The sequence below is a fragment of the Mobula birostris genome, chromosome 27 (genome assembly GCF_030028105.1).
Source record: "Mobula birostris isolate sMobBir1 chromosome 27, sMobBir1.hap1, whole genome shotgun sequence".
Lineage (NCBI taxonomy): Eukaryota > Metazoa > Chordata > Chondrichthyes > Myliobatiformes > Myliobatidae > Mobula > Mobula birostris.
In genome coordinates, this window is record NC_092396.1 from 10,800,454 (window position 1) to 10,818,019 (window position 17,566).

Genomic DNA, 17,566 nt, shown 5'->3' on the forward strand with positions numbered 1-17,566 from the left:
AACAAAATATATTGACTGCCTCAGCTCTTGAAATACACCAATCTTGGGAGGCACTGTTGACATACAGTCAATAGAGGCCACTTTATGAGAAAATTAGGATTAACATATTAAATTTTAATATTTAATACTTAATATTTCAATAACATTTGAGTAATCTTGTGTGTGTGTACATATATATATTATATATGTATAATTTGACTAAGAATTGTTCAAGTAAGTAATTACGGGTTGTATGTAAAGTATGTAATAATTGCAGACGTCATCACGCTACCACGTGATCGGTGCGCGCCTCGCTTAAAGTAAATACGAAGTTACACCTTATTTCGGACTCCTGCGAGTTTGAATTAATTTAATGTTTTAAAGTTACAAAACAGAACATTGGCGACGAGCTGTTTTTAAAAGGAACCCGAGATGGCTGTGCCGACCCTGTTAAAGTGGATCGAGATGTTCGAACTGAACAAAACAGCCCAGCACGTGCGGAGGCGTCGAGTTAGAAATAGAAGCGGCAAACGGAAAAATTCAAAGTTCATAAAGAGTGAGCACCGAGTGGAAATAATTGTTAAAACATCAGAAATGTCTGGCTACATCGGGAAGATTGGCGAGTTTGATCAATCAACGGGTAATCGGCTCCATGTATACTGAGTCATTGAAATTATTTTGGTGAAATTTCCCTCCCAAAGCTGATTGAAAAATATATAAAGGCAGCGCACACGAAATTCAGCAGGTCAGGCGGCGTCTTTGTAAAAGAGATCCGAGAGCAACTCTGCCATCAGCCGCCGGAGCTACACATTTTCCGAATTAGTTCCAAGAAGACTCCTGTACATTAAAAAAAATAGTTTCATGTTTTAAAGATCATAATCTTCACACGATTTTCTGTGGGGCAGTGTCATCGATCGCTTTATTTTTCACTGCAACTTTCTACGTCAGAATAAACCAATTTTTGTTTCCGGAATTTGCATTTGCAGGGCTACTGGAAAAAGTGTTGGGGAAATCCACCCCGCCACATAGAGATCAAAGAAATATAATTCATCTTGAAATGAGTGGTTACTAGCAGAACGATACGATACAAACAAAAAAAAGAAATGCTGTCCCAATTTGTTACTGCTCAGAGTAATGTCCCGCTTCGTATGCTGTGGGAAGGGAGACAAAGGTTCTGCTTCATGCGGATTTTATATATAATTAGCCTTGACTGTGTGGGGAGTCAATCACTCAGTGATAGGTTCAGTGTTATCCCTGCCCAGCCCACAGAAACTGAAACTGCGGCTGATCATGGTTCACGATGTCGGCAGTGTTCGTGTCGCTCTTCCGGTGGATCTGAATCCAGCGTCCCCGGCGCTGTAAAGCGGCTCTCCAGTAAGTACAGACATCGCTTAACCGACTGGGACCGTGTCCCTTCGTTTCGCAGTCAGTCAGTCAGTCAGTCGGCCGGTTTGGAGCCGCGATGCGATCGGGGTCGGTCTGAGGAGACGGGGAGGGAGAGGTTCGTGATCTGCTCCCGGCTCCGCCCAGCTCCCGTGTTTATTTCTGCCTTTTCGACCGGGCGCTGGAATGTTCGCGGTGAGGGCCGTGTTTGTGCGACATTGCGAACGCCGAGAGGCTTCCACTTCGCGCCGGGAACCGATCCGAGCGGTGGCCGGTTCACTGACCGATGTCGGCAGATTTCAAATAGGACCGTTGTGGGGGGGGGGGGAACTTGACCAGAGCGCCCCCTGGCGGTCAGTGTCCCCCTAGCGGTCGGGAGGAGTCGCGGTTCTCCCGTAGCAGCGGGATTACTCACTGCCCGGGGAGTGTGCCCCTAGCGGTCGGGAGGAGTCGCGGTTCTCCCGTAGCAGCGGGATTACTCACTGCCCGGCGAGTGTGCCCCTAGCGGCCGGGAGGAATCGCGGTTCTCCCACGGCTGCGGAATTACTCGCCGCCCGGCGAGTGTGCCCCTAGCGGTCGGGAGGAGTCGGCGCGATTGCCGACCGTTGCTCGAAGCTTTTTGTGTTCATTCTGTCCTGGAACACCAGACAGTGATTTCTTCTGGAGGCTCAGTATGTACAAAACTATTCCGTCAGTGAAGTTACACTTAGTTCTGAGCTTGTTTACAGTTTCTCCTTGGGGTTTTCAGCTGCTGCTGTCATTCTGATGTGGCGCTTTGATTCCATTTTCCTTTCTGGACTCCATTCCCTCAGCCCAGTTTTAATGATTTTATAAACTCTTAGAATGTCAGAAATGGAAACTGGAGTTCACCTTTTGCACATCCATTACCATTCAATAAGATCTTATCTAATTTTGTTTTCAGCCTCTGCACCATTTTCCCCTGTTCCAAAAATCTATCAATCTCAATTGACATCTGAGCTTCTACAAGCCTTTTGAGTAGGACATTACAAACATCTGGTATAAAGACTCTGGTTGAAGAAATCTCTTCTGTCTGTCACTCAGGACTGACCCCCTTGTTTCGAGGCTGTAGCCATAGATTCTATACAGTTACATCGGTTCCTGTCATCCACCCGTTTAAGATCTACCAAGGACATCCACCCCCTGAAGAAAACCAACAGAGAAGAATAAATTAGTAATTTACTTCTCATCACAAATTGATTTTCCTCCTAAAGTTGGTGAGTGATGGAATATGTGCTCATCACTGGGTCAATGCATTCCAGCAAGGAAAAGTTTTGTAAATCAAGGACAAGACAGTCCAATGGCAATGATTGGCATTCCACCCTCCACACAAACCAAACATTCTCTCAGTAGAATGCACTTCACCTACAGTATGCAGCATCCACAAAATACTTTGTGAACATTATCTCCACAGAAGAAAATGTAAAAAATACGAGCATTTCTGACCCTCAAGCCAACCCATCATTGTACTAAAGAACCATTTTTCTAACTAATTCCTTATTCCTTGATCCCTCTATTGTTCAGCAAACTACCTTTGTCAGTTTTGAATATAATCAATGACTGAGCCGCCACAGTCTGTAACACAGAGAATTTCAAGAATTCACCACCCTCTGCATGAAGAAAATGTGCTTCACTGAAGTCCTAAATAATCCTTAATAATCCTAATAATCTACCCATTATTTTGGGATTATATCTCCTAATTCTAGACTCCTTACCAAGGGATATCAGGCTGCCACATCTACCCTGTTGAGCCCTTAAGCTGTGTACATACATCTATTGATGTTTCTGGACACATCTTCAGTGATGTTCCTGGAATCATCGGGTGTTTCGGGTCTTTCAACATCAAACAACCTCCTCCAGGTGACCCAGCCCGGGCTAATCAGACCCCAGCTTGTGTCCAGATGGCTAGCTACTTATGACTCCATGGCTCCCTTCTTCCTCAAGAGCCACAGCCATCTTGAGGCCCTCTCTGCTGCATCGGTGGTACTGCGGATGGCTCTCCTCTTCCTCTCTCCCTCGATGCCCAAAATGCTGAAGGCTCTAACTAAAGAATGGGCTACGAATCCCCTACAACCAACCTCCACTGGGAGACACCTCGCTCTCCATCCAGCCTGCTGACAGTTGCTGACCAGTCCTGCGTACTTGGAGAGCTTCCTTTCAAAGGCCTGTTCTAAGCTATCTTCCCATGGGACTGTCAGCTCCAGCAGCACCACTTGTTTAGTCAACTCAGACACTAGGACAATGTCTGGTCACAGGGTGGTGGCTGTGATATGGTTGGGGAACTTCAGCTGCCCTTCGAGGTCCACCAACAGCTGCCAGGCCCTTGCAGAGGTGTGCCTGCAGATGTTCTTTTGGCAGGTAATGGCTGCTCCCCAGCTCTGACAAAGGCAATGGTCTGCTTGGAGGTTCGGGACCACTTCGCCCACTCAACTCCTGCGCTGACAGCTTCAGCGATGGTCTTCAGGACCTGATCATGCCTCCACCTGTACTGTCCCTCACCAACTGCCCTTGCACAGCCGCTGAGGATGTGCTCCAGGGTTCCTCGCTTGGAGCACAGTGGGCACGCAGATGACTCTGCCTTGCCCCATGTGTGCAGGTTCAATGGGCTTGGAAGCACATCGTACACTGCCTGGATGAGAATGTACATCTCAGTGAGATCATGTCATACTGTTCTGTGCTCTAAAGGTCCATCCCTCTTTATGGCACACTCAGAATCTCATATGGTGACGACTTTTGTTTTTGTTGATTATGAGAACATACACCTAGTTGCCACTTCATTAGGTACAGGAGTGGAAGCAGGTGTGATCTGCAACTGAAGCTTATTCAGTTCAGGGTTTGACATGTTGTGCATTCAAAGATGGTCTTCTGTACATCACTGTTGTCTTCTTCCTGCATGTTATGCTGCTGGCGTTTAAGATAGTAGTGAAGATCATCCGTCTGTAGTGGTGTTCAGGGCTTCCTTCATCAAGGCAGTAGCTTCCTCTCGGTTTTCACTACTGTCAGTCATGCAAGTCCTGGATAGAGACTCAGGAGTACCGTCACACTCAGATGTGGAAGTATTCTTCATTGATGTTTCTGTAACAGTTTTGTTTTACCAGTCAGAGTTGTTAGCCCTGAGTTGAACCCCCTACCCTGGAGGACCAGTGGACCACTCTTAGTCTGGCCTTTACCCTTTGACCTGTTTGACATGGGCAACCCTACTGAAAGCCAAACCATAAAGCCCTGACTCCAGCCTGCGTATCTCTCTGGGTCATTCAGGCATGCAAGCCTCTAAACCCTACGAGAAGATTGTGCTGCTCTACTGTTGTAACATGTAATTATTTGAGTTGTTGACACCTTCCTTTCAGCTTGAGCCAGTCTGGCCATTCTCACCTGACCTCTCATTAACATGGCATTTTCGGCCATGGAACTACCACTCTCAGGATTTCTGTGCCTCCTTCCTGATGGTGGTAGTGAGAAGAGGGCATGGCTGCCTAATGTGCTAACTAGTTTATTTTTCCCTCTCCTGGAAAGCACTCAAGTGACCCCATATCCACTCCCCCAATAATCATAGTCAGAGTCACATAATAGTCACTAACACCAGCTTACCTGATATAAAATTTATCAAACCATTTCAGCTGGCTGGTGTGGTCACTGTGTCATGCCATTTATCAATCCCTTCCCAATTGTACAAGTTTTTATTTTGTCTCCCAGAGCAGATTGAAGAGTTTATAACCTGATGTGTAAGCTTCACAGACTTATGGGGAAAAACTGTTCGATCACCTATCCTTGTCCTACACTTTTGTACGTTTGTACTATTTCTGTTAAAGTTATAATGTATTTTCTTTCATTTATTGCAGTGAAAGGATTCTGCATTTGAAGAACTGGATATAATTTCCTACAAATTTATTATATTTTATAAAGTATTATTACTTTACGAGTAGCGAAAGGATCGTGAGGTCGGTGTTTAATCTCCATAAACAGCTGATCTCTGGGTAAGTTTAATTATAGTACACCAATAAGCATAGGCCTGTTTTAGTTGGGAATTTGAAGGATGTGATACAGTGATGTACAGAAGAGCATCTCTGAATGCACAACACCTCAGACCTTGAACTGAATTGGGTACAGCTGCAGACCACACTGAGTTCCACTCCTGTAACTAATAAAGTGACAGCTGAGTGAGTTTATGTTCTCAGTATCTACAGAAAAAAACCAGGTTGTCCCCATACTGGATCCTGGGTCTACTACAAGGAGAAATGGAGCGCAGGACAATATGACTTGACTTCAATGAGATGTACAGAATTTGACTTTTTGCAGCTGCAGAGTACATTACAAACACAAATTACCTAAATGTAAATTATACATACAGCACATTACATAAAAGTCATATATTGTAACAATGTTCGTGCAAATACAGTCTGAGGTAGGATTCATTTTTTTCAGGTCAGTTCTTGATATTTACTGTTTATTTGTTTTTTATTATGATTTATTTTAGTATTTGAATAGTTTGTTGTCATTTGCTCACCGGTTGAATGCCTATTTGACGTGGTCTTTCATTGATTCTATTATAGTTATTCTATTATGGATTTATTGAGTATGCCCACAAGAAAATGAATCTTAGGGATAAATCTGGTGACCTGTATGTACTTGGGTAATAAACTTACTTTGAACTTTGAGTTCAAGAAACTGACAGCAATGGAGAAGTAGATGATGTTGAACCTTACAGTGTGGGTCTTCAGGGTCCTGTATCTCCTGTGTATTGGTAGCCTCTTGTAGGTGTCCTTGTCCGATGTTACTAAAGCTTTAGCGTCTGGTGGATGTAAATGATTGTGTGATCCCTACAGCAGCAAGTCTTCGTGATGCAGAGTCATGACACAAAATGACGACAATACCTTTACCACCGTGGATTCTGCTTGTGCCACCGAACTCCTCTAGCAGTTTGGGTTTTTTTGCTCACATTCCAGGATCTGCAGCCTCTTGTGCCTGAGCTTTATAATCAGATTTCAGACAATTGTAACAAAAATATTTTAAAAATTGTTCCTTGATCTCTTTTGATTATGCAGCATGGGGTATCCGTAGTCAAAGGAGACACTGTACACATTTTCAAAATCAAAATAAATATTATCAGAGTACATCTATGTCACCACATGCAGCCCTGAGATTAATTCTTCTGTGGGCATTCTTTGCAAATCTATAGCTATAACAGGATCAATGAAAGAACAAGTAGAGTGCAGAGGACAACAAACTGCAAACGTAAATATAAATAAATACCAGTAAATAACAAGAACATGAAATAACAAGATAAAGACTACTTAAAGTGATATCATTGGATGTGGGAACATTTCAATCAATGACCAAGTAAGTGTAGTTATCCCCTTTTGTTCAAGAGCCTGTAGGTTGAGGGGTAGTAACTGTTCTTGAACCTGGTGGTGTGAGTACCTTCTACCTAATGGCAGCAGTGAGAAGAGAGGTAGTGAGGATCTCTGATGATGGAGGCTGTTTTCCTACAACAGCATTTCATGTAGATGTGCTCAGTGGTTGTGAGGGCTTCACCTCTGATGAAACCTTTCAAAGATTATATTTAAAAAGTTTATTAGACTTGTGTAAAGACTGAGACTCAAGATTCACTGCTTGCATAAAAACATAGCTGTTTTTTATACTCTTCAAGATCTCTTCAAAAATATATCATAACAATTTAGCCCAGTACTTTCCGGACAAATATGTATTTCACCGTTATCTACTCTCAAGGCTGTAGACTGGTATGCACACTCAGTTCTGGACTGGTTCATTTGTACTTTCTCAAAAAATTCTCACACCCAAACACACAATTTTGTCTTACAAACTTCCATTTTGTGTTACACATTTTAGCACATAGTAAGGAGAAATCAAATTTAATTCTTAGAACAACTAAATTATCTTTGCACTGTATTATGTAACTTCATTTTTAGGTGTCTGGGCCATTCTGGAACAATTTTAGATGGAATTCTTGTACATTGACCTATCGACAAAATTACACCTAATCCTTTTTCCTTACTGCATATTTAAAAACTGAGGCGGTATTATTTTACTCACCCATTAACTGAAACACACTTTTGCATTGGGTTTACAGGTTGAGCTGTAAGAAACTGTCAAGCCCTACAAAATGGCAAAGAATCCGATGAGGTGGGGGTCTTTGTGAGTAGGAGACAGTAAATGTAAGTTTTATTGCTTAACTCGCCTCATAACCTATTATTTATTAGACCTGGAACCAAAAGTGGCAAAATGTCTCCTTCCATTTCATATTTGGTATAAATGGACTTCCAATAGTTACACACAGGAATGAGAAAATGAAGGACATGCTGGAAATCCAGAGCACCACACACAAAATGCAGGAGGAACTTAGTAGGTCAGGCAGCATCTATGGATAAGAATAAACAGTTGATGTTTTGGACTGAGACTCTTCTGCAGGTCTGAGAGGGAAGATGGAGGGGGGGGGGAGATGCCTGAATTAAAAGGTGGGGGGAGGGGAAAGAGGCAAGCTGGAAGGTGATAGGTGAAGCCAGGTGGTTGGAGAAAGGTCAAGGGCTGGAGAAGAAAGAAACTTGAGAGAAGAGGAGAGTGAATGGTAGAAGAAAGAAGGGTGCGGGGGGGGGGAGACTGAGAGGTATTTCAGAAGGATTGCTTGACTGAGAACCATTTAGTAAATCCCCAGAGTTGTGTAATTGTGTTTTGCAGATACTAAAGGATGTGTTCTGTTCCAATGAAGAATGAGAACTGGAAACTACTGCCTGTCACCCTAAATGTCTCACTGTTAACAGCATTGCTCATCACTGGATGGATGATCATCGTTGATAGTGATCATGCGCTGTTTTTCTCAGGTCTGCAGTTTATGCCATTTTAACGTCATTTTCTAGACTTGCACATTGCTTTATATATTCAGTACACATGATGTGTTATTGATTGGTCATACAAGACCAATACTAGACTGGTCTAGTATTAGCTGCTAGACTGGGCCTACTGCAGGTAGAGAGGGAACCAACAAGACGGAAAAACACACCTGACCTGATTCTCACCAACCTGCCTGCCGTGGAAGCATCTGTCCATGACAGCATTGGTAGAAGTGACCACCGCACGGTATTTGTGGAGACTAAATCCCATCTCCACATTGAAGATACCTCCATCGTGTTGTGTGGCACTGTGCTAAATGGGATAGACTTCAAACAGATCTAGCAGCCCAAGACTGGGCATCAATGGGACGCTGTGAGCCATCAGCAGCAGCAGAATTGTACTCAACTACAGTCTGTAACCTCATGAGCCGGCATACAATACAGGACTACTTGCATGCGGAACACCATGAACCAAAGTAATTGACAGAGCTAAGTGGTCCCACAACCAATGGAACAGATCTAAGCTCTGTAATCCTGCCACATCCAGCCGTGAATGGTGGTGGACAATCAAACTACTCACTGGAGGAGGAGGCTCCACAAATGTCCCCACCCTCAATGATAGAGGAGCTCAGCACACCTGTGCAAAAGATAAGGCTGAGGCATCTGTGAAACTCTTAACTCAGAAGTGCCAAGTCGATGATCCAGCTTGTCCTCGTCCAGCAGTCCCCAGCATTCCACATGTCAGTATGGAGCCAATCCGATTCACTCCACGTGATACCAAGAAATGGCTGAAAGCACTGGATACTATGAAGGCTATGGGCCCAGACAAAATCCCAGCAATATCCCTGAAGACTTGTGCTTCAGAACTTGCCATGCTACTAGCCAAACTGTTCTCGTACAGCTACAGCACCGGCATCTACTCGGCAATGTGGAAAATTGCCCAGTTGTGTCCTGTACAGAAGAAACAGGACAAGTCCAACCCAGCCAATTACTGCCCTATCAGCCTGCTCTCAATCACCAGCAAAGTAGTGGAAGGGGTCATCAACAGTGCTGTTGTGCAGCACCTACTCGGCAATAACCTGCTTACGGATGCCCCGTTTGGGTTCCGTCAAGGCCATTCCGCTCCTGGCCTCATCACCTCATTGGTCCAAACATGGACCAGAGGTGAGGTGAGAGTGATGGCCCTCGACATCAAGACAGCATTTGACTGAGTACGGCATCAAGTTGTCCTAGCTAAAATGGAGTTAATGGGAATTAGGGGGAAAACCCTCTGCTGATTGGAATCATTGACCCAAAGGACGGTGGCTGTGGTGGATGGAGGTCAATCTCATCCTCAGGACATCACTGCAAGAGTTCCTCAGGGAAGTGTCCTAGAACCAACCATCTTCATCTGCTTCATCAATGACCTTCCTTCTGTCACAAGGTCAGAAGTGGGGATGTTTGCAGATGACTGCACAATGTTCTGCACCATTCGTGACTCCTCAGATAGTGAAGCAGTTCATACCCAAATGCAGCAGGACCTGGACAATATCCAGGCTTGTGCTGACAAGTGGCTAGTAACATTCGAGCCATGCAAGTGCCAGGCAATGACCATCTCCAATAAGAGAGGCTCTAACGATCGTCCCTTGACATTCAGTGACATCACCATCACTGAATCCCCTACTATCAACATCTTGGGGGTTACCATTGACAGGAAACTGAACTAGTCTAGCCATATAAATACTGTGGCTACCAGAGCAAGTCAAAGGCTAGGAATCCTGAAACTCACCTCCTGACTCCCCAGATCTTGTCCACCATCTACAAGGTTCAGGTCAGGAGTGTAATGCAATACTCAACACTCACCTGGATGACTGCAGCTCCATCAATACTCAAGAAGCATGACACCATCCAGTACAAGGCAGTCCACTTGATTGGTACCCCTTCCACAAGCACCCAATCCCTCCACCATCGACGAATAGTCACAGTAGTGTGTACTATCTACAAGATGCACTGCAACAACACACCAAAGTTCCTAAGGCAGCTCCTTCCAGACCCACAACCACTATCATCTGAAAGGATGAGAACAGCAGATATCTGGGAACACCGCTACTTGGAAATCCCCCTCCAGGTCACTCACCATCCTGATTTGGAAACATATCACCACTCCTTCACTGTTGCTGGGTCAAGATCATGGAATTCCCTCCCTGACAGCACTATGGGTGTACCTACACCTTAGACTGCTGCGGTTCAAGAAGGCAGCTCATCATCACCTTCTCAAGGGCAACTGAAGATGGGCAATAAATGCTGGCTTAGCTGGCGATGCCCACATCCCGTAAATGAATAAATATTTTAAAAAAAGAATCTTATCAATAGGAAAATAGAATAAGCATTTCAAATCAGCGTGCTTGTGTCAGAACTAGAACAGTTTCTAATATATATCTAAGAGATTTGCACATTACTGTATTTGCAATTTTGTAAACTTGGCAGGAGCAAAGGATGTAGAGAATGGTGATGGAACGTCGCGGGAGGGGTGCAGGATAGGTGGCAGAGAAGGTGTGCCAAATGTGGAGGTGGCATGAGTGCAGATGCACCCAGCCCTCAGATTCCAGACAAGGTTATTTGATTCCAAACAATTGGTTTATTGATCATTACAGAATATCTCTCTGGTGCTTCCCACTTTCTCCGCACCCCTCTCCCTTCTCCCTTTCCCAGTCTCAATCCACACTAGAGACTCATATCAGAATCAGGTTTATCATCACTCATATATGTCAGGAAATTTGTTTTTTTTTGCGGCAGCAGTACAGTACTGTGCAAAAGTTTTAAGCACCCTAACTATATATATTGTACCTAAGACTTTTGCACAGAACTGTATCAAGATGGTTTTAGATTCACATGAAATATAGCTGATTAATAAGAGTTAAAACTGATATCGGTACACAGTAACAGACAATGAATAAATACATACCTCTGCATATAAATACAAAGAACTGTAGGTCATGTGTTGTGAGGAACCTAATATGGCAGGTTTACTGAGAAATGGCTTCAGGAAAATCAGGATCCTGATGTAATATTGGGTGTTAACTACTTAGGGAAGATTGAAATGGTTAAACATGTAGGCAGTTTCCATAGATACTAGAAATACAGTCAGGGAAATTGCTGTAATCAGTAATAATTAAGAATTAAGCCATTTGGATGAAGACATCATCTACAGCAGGGGGTCCCAGCCCTTTTTGTGCAATGGCCCCCTACCATTAACCAAAGGGTCATGGACCTCAAGTTGGGAACCACTGGTCTAGAGATACCTATTATTGTATCCGGAGAATAGAAGAAAATGTGCATCGAAATAGGCAAATGAGTTTTAAAGAAAGCCTGTATTTCAATTACACTGAAGGTAATTAAGCAAATTAGCAAAATAAGATGCATGATGGAATGAGGCTCTTGTATTGTGGACATGACACAGGATGAATTTCTAATCCTGTAGATTTCTGCATTTGGAGAAATATCAGAAAATTTTACACATCATAATTGCAAAGCATGCAGTTAAATGTATGGAAAAGTTTATAAACCTTGATGGTAGAATGGTGTTGTGAATGTGGTATGAAAGAATTAGAATTGTTTCTGGAGCTAAAGTTAAATTAGGCAGTTTTGCTTTGTTAAGAGTTGTTAGACCTATATTGTGTGGATCTTGATGTTGAAATATGTCATTACTTCATAAGTATAAGGTACTAACAACAAATGTTATTTGGATTAACTGCTGGTGCAAGCTGTACCCAAGCATCAGGATTGTGTAAGAATTCAGCTTTGCCAAGAAACAGAAAATACACAAAGTCAAGCCTACTTGTTAAATATCAGAACGACACAATTCACTGGACTGGCAAGCACTTACTATTTTTGTTTTTTGTTCACCTTTCTGCAGGAAATCTCAGGGGTCATATCGGGAGCAGGAGGTGGCACGGATTGGAATCCATTGATAGATCAATGGCGCTCAGTAAAAGAAATGGGTAAGCAGTGAAGTGGATCTAGAACTAGTGTTACTCTAATTGGGTGATACTATTAGACTGAAATGGCCCATCTGTTATTTTGATCCTGAGAGCCCTTGTAGTTCTAAACCAGAGCAAGCATCCTCCTTGTATCTACTCTTGAGCCTCCCAAGCACTTTGTACTTTGCAGAGGTCATCCCTCATTTCTCTGAGCTGGAGAGAATAGATGCCCTCCTAACTCTAGCAAATACAGTTATCCCTGTTTGATTCACTGAAATGCCACAGATTATTTAGAACATCTGTCCTTAATTAACAAACTTTTCTTGCTATAACAAAATGGAGACTAATCACCATGAATAATACATTTTGTTGTTCCATAAGACTATTAACATAGGAGCAGAATGAGGCTATTTGGCCCATTGTTTCTGCTCTGCCACTTTATCGGCTGATCTATTATCTCTACTGGCTTCTCCCCATCTTTGACGCTCTTACTAATCATGAACCTATCAACCTCCACTTTAAATCTACCCTATGATTTGGCCTCCACTGCTGACTGTGGAAAAGAACTCCACAGATTCACCACCCTCTGGCTAAAGAAATTCCTTCTCATCCTTGTTCTGAAGGGACATTCTTCTGTGCCTTGTGGTCCTAGATTTCCCCATTATAAGTAACATCCTCTCCACATCCACTCTATTTCGGCCTTTCAGTATTCGATAGATTACAATGAGATCCCCCTTTATTCTTCTAAACTAGAGTCCAGAGCCATTAAATGCTCCTCGTATATTCTCCCTTTCATTCTTGGGATCATTCTCGTGAACCTCCTCTGGACCCTCTCCTTTTCTTAGGAAAAGGGCCCAGAATGCTCACAGTACTCCCAAGTGCAATGTGACCATTCTTGCCTTTTTGTCTCTTGTCAATATCATTAATGCCGTGATGCTTCACTTGTTCTTAACAACGTATTATGTGTATTCTTGGTTTCAAATCACCCCCAGCAGCTCTAATGATTGCACCTCCTCTCAGGAAAAATGGCAAGCTACAGTATAAGCGGTAACACAACACTGGGTGCAGTATAAAAGTGAAGAACATGTGTTGATTGTCTGACGATGACCAAGACCTGTGCGGGAGGAGTCTTGTTGGACTGGACCAGTTCCACTCTCTCACCCTTACAAATCTTGATCCATTGGTATGAAAAACTGTCATGACTGGAGACTTCCTTGGCTGTAGTGGATAGCCATGTTACCTTCTGTGTCTTGTCATGCCCTTCGCTTTCCATGAAGCATGCAGCATTGCCTTCTTGGCCGTTAGATCTTGTAGTTGATCTCATCTGCCCAGTCTGCTGGAACTGGCTTCTCATGCTGGGGCAGGCAAATTCCTGTCTCACTGGGGTTGAATGTTCCCAGCTACCCTCACCTGGTTTAACTCTCCTTTTGAAGCAGTGTGGCTGCTGTCGATTGCAAACAGTTACTTGGAGCCACAGGTGAGAGCTGGGTGACAGGTGGGGACCAAAGCTGGATGAGCTGCCCCTGAGTGGAGTACGACAAGCCTGCCACCAGAGGTGCTGCCCCTCCCTGGACACCCCGTACACCATACAGAGAATTAGCTTCGAGACATTGGAGCATACAGTGAAGTGTATTGACAGTAGCAAATGAAATCAGCGAGGATTGTGTTGGGTTGACTGCAAGTGCCACCACGCTTCCAGCACCAACATAGTATGTCTACAACTCACCAGCCCTAACCATACATCTTTGGAATATGGGAGGAAACCAAAGCACTCGAAGGAAACCCAAGTAATCACAGGGCGTGCGTGCAACTCCTTACAGGCAGAAATGGGAATCGTATCCCAATCTTACAGTTGGTGTTGTAAAGTGTTGTGCAAACCACTACTCGACCATGCCTGTACATTATATATATTTATAGGGCAGCAATGAAGGTTCTCCATCTCTGGCAGTGTTCAGGGCTTCCTTCATCATGTTAGTAGCTTCCTCTTGAATTTTTGAGAAGACATTGTCAAATTGGTAAACAAAGCTGTGTTTAATGAGGCAGATCAGGATGACCAGGAAATATCAAAATCTCGTGCTAAAGAGTTTACAATAAGGATTAAGTGGCCACGCATCAATAGGTATATTTAATGTCAGAGAAATGCATACAGGATACATCCTGAAATTCTTTTTCTTCACAATCATCCACAAAAACAGAGTGCCCCAAAGAATGAATGACAGTTAAATGTTAGAACCCTAATGCCCTCTCCAACTCACCCCTCCCCACCCACGGACAAGCAGCAGCAAGGCAACGACCCCCCCCCCCCACCAGCAAAAAAGTGTCGGCGCCCCCACCAAGCACTCAGCGTGCAGCAAAGCGTTAATAGAGACAGACTTGCAGTACCCCAAAGACTACTCGTTCACCCAGTATTCGACATAGCAGTGTGTGTGTCTCCCCCTCCCTAAGAAGGGAAAAAGAGGTGTCCCCGTTTCACCTGTTGAGGAGAGACACAATAAAACAACTGGCGGATTTATGGTGTTAAAAGTCTTTACATCGCTTTTTCTGTGCCCTATGTCTCTGGGTACACAGCCAACAGCAAGCCTGCTGCTTCTGATCTTCCTTGTTCTCCCGCGACACATCAGTCGTTGGCGGTGGCATCAGCCTTGAATCAGCCCGCCTCCAGAGCCATGAAAATCCGGCACCCTGAAGACACACTAGCCTTCCAGGCTGCATACTTGGCATATCGAAAAGTGGCTAAACATGAGGTCTTGAGAGCTGGACAGGAGGCCCGCAAAGAACTGAATTCAGCGTGTAACTCCAGGTCAGGGTCTTCAAAAGAACGTTGAAAGGGGGAAAAAATGATATCAAAGATAGAAATAAAGCTGTTTCCGAAGATTCAAGCAAAGGAGTCGCCGTTTAGCGCCATCATCACTCAGTTCTGCCACCGTAGCAGCATTGCAACTAAAACATCACTATGAGAAGTCATTTTACAGAGGCAATCTTCAACAGTGAGAAAGTGATAGCCATTTTCAAAGATGAGAGTCCTAATTTGGAGAGGGGGTCTACATTGGCCACACAATACGAAATGCTGTACATCATTGCAAGGACATTTTTGGATAAAGTAGAAAAGAGCCATCAAGTGTTCTGACATCATCATCATTAAGCTTCTTTCATCAGTCACCCCGAAATAATCACAGGAAGAACCCTCCCCATTAGTATGGCCAACTCCATAAACCTCAGTGTTACTATCACCATAACTAGAACACCAGTAACAGTTCTGTCTCCTATCTGTCCTGCTGTTACCTTTGCATGTAATGTGCCACTACTACTTGTGTACTTACATTAATTAGGAGCAGGAGTAGATCCTTCAGCTCCTTAAAGTTATGCCATCATCAGTTAGGTGATCATAAGCAGATTCAATTTATTACTTCAAATCTGCTTACTCCCAATAATCATTCATCCTTTTGCTTATCAAGAACCTGCCTTAAAGAAGAAGCTGTTTCCATTGGTATTTCAGGTATCAAAAGACTCTCAACCCTCCTAAGGAAAGTAATTTGCCTCCTCTTGTCTTGAGTAAGTGTTCTGAGGCACTCTGTGAGCACCTTATTAGGTACACCTGTACACCTGCTCATTAATGCAAATATTTAAACAGCCAATCGAGTGGCAGCAACTCGCTGCATAAAGGTATGCAGATATACTTAAGAGGTTCATTTGTTGTTTAGACCAAGCATCAGAATGGGGAGATACTGTGATCTAAGTGACTTAGACTGTGGAATGATTGTTATGCTAGACAGGGTGGTTTGAGTACCTCAAAAACTGCAAATTTCCTGGGATTTTCCTGCGCATCAGTCTTTACAGAGAATGGTGTGAGAAACAAAGGACATCCAGTGAGTGGCAGTTCTGTGGGTGAAAATGCCTTGTTAATGAGAAAGGCCAGAGAAGAATGGCCAGACTGGGTCAAGCTGAGAGGAAGGTGACTAACTCAAATAACCACACACTTTATAATAGTTGTGTGCAGAGGAGCATCTCTGAACTCACAGCAGGTTGAACTTTGAAGTGGATGGGCTACAGCCGCAGAAGACCACTAATGTACACTCACTTGCCACTTTATTAGGTAATGGAAGTACCTAATAAAGTGGCCACTGAGTGTATTTTTAATAATTAAATTTTAAATTTGCTATTCAGAGATGTTTAATATACTTTTGAGTGCTCAAGGATATATATTGACTATAATTCTCGTCCTCTGAAATGCAACTTGTGTTTTTGTGTCTGGTTGGAAAAGTCTGCTTGCTTTATGCATTTTCCTTCTATAAATTACACCATCTGGTGTCGAGGTCCTCATTGACGTTGACGATGGAAGAACATACATACTTCTATAAATAAAAATAAAAACCTGTGTATCCTTTCTTGGGTAAGGAGAGCAAAAGTCTAGTCTCATCAAGGCCCTGTAGAATTATAATAAGATATATTTGCTTGACTGATGCATTATCAAGTTATTTATTTTGTCTCTCCTTAAATGCAACTGAATGATTTCTATTTTCTCTTGAATTATCAGTCTGGTGAGCTGGTGAATTTAAATTCCATGAAGAAAAGAATCTGGAATTGTTAAAAATCCCATTGTTAGCAATGCTAATGTTACCATGAAGTTACGACATGGGGAGAAACAATAATTCTTCCCTTTTCATGATGCTGATGTTCATAGGAAATGGAGTGGGAGGCAAGGATCGTAACATTTTAGCAGGCAAAGGAACAAGTTGAAAAAAAGAAATTGTAGTTTCAAAAAGAATACTGAATAAGTAAAAGGGTCTAAGTTCTAGGGATAAGGGGAAAAGAACAGGGTAGTGAAATTGACTTATTTTTTCTTTTGAAAGAAAAATTGCTGAACATTCTTGGGAGGTGCAGTTATTGGAGCATCAATGATAATGACCTTTGACTCTGTTTTTCATTTTCCACAGGGATGAACAGATGGTCCAAATTCCAGCTGGGGTGGAAAAGCTCAATGTGGTAGCCCCAAATCTACAGGCTTTGCTCTTAATTGTTTCTATCATTACCTATATCACATACCAAGAAAACAGTGAAAAATACTGCTTGTTATTTTCAGGTATGGGATTTCTTCCATATATTTCAGAAGCCCATTTGTTCGATTGGTATAATGATTTCAGTATGTGTTTGGTAAAATAAATCTATTTGTTAATGATGCTTCATGTCCTTTTGCTTCCACTTTGCTGGTATTCAAGTAGATTAAGTCCAAATATTGTGTTTCAGCTCATAAGCTTTGTCCAATTTATTCAGATCCCAGAATTTGGTTTTGAGTCCCATTCTAATTACTTTTCCTCTCAATTGTAGCAATGTCAAAATTAATTCACAATGAGAATCAATACTGGCCACAAAGGAACTGCATTA

At 43.0% G+C, this 17,566-nt stretch overlaps 1 protein-coding gene across 3 annotated transcripts in view; it reads left to right on the top strand.

The window, feature by feature from the left end:
- Positions 1-1,136: 1,136 nt before the first annotated feature.
- The window catches only part of LOC140188582 (tumor necrosis factor receptor superfamily member 5-like), a 66,563-nt gene continuing 50,133 nt past the window's right edge, over positions 1,137-17,566 (top strand). Inside the window, exons 1-6 of one of the 3 annotated variants that reach the window (XM_072245000.1) lie at positions 1,137-1,353; positions 5,220-5,354; positions 7,469-7,553; positions 8,074-8,216; positions 12,121-12,205; positions 17,119-17,264. In XM_072245000.1, the coding sequence (XP_072101101.1) occupies positions 8,084-8,216; positions 12,121-12,205; positions 17,119-17,264 (364 nt within the window). In that variant the 5' untranslated portion in view covers positions 1,137-1,353; positions 5,220-5,354; positions 7,469-7,553; positions 8,074-8,083. The remainder of the gene's footprint in view (positions 1,354-5,219; positions 5,355-7,468; positions 7,554-8,073; positions 8,217-12,120; positions 12,206-17,118; positions 17,265-17,566) is intronic. The other 2 variants (XM_072245002.1, XM_072245001.1) reach the window with 2 other exon arrangements.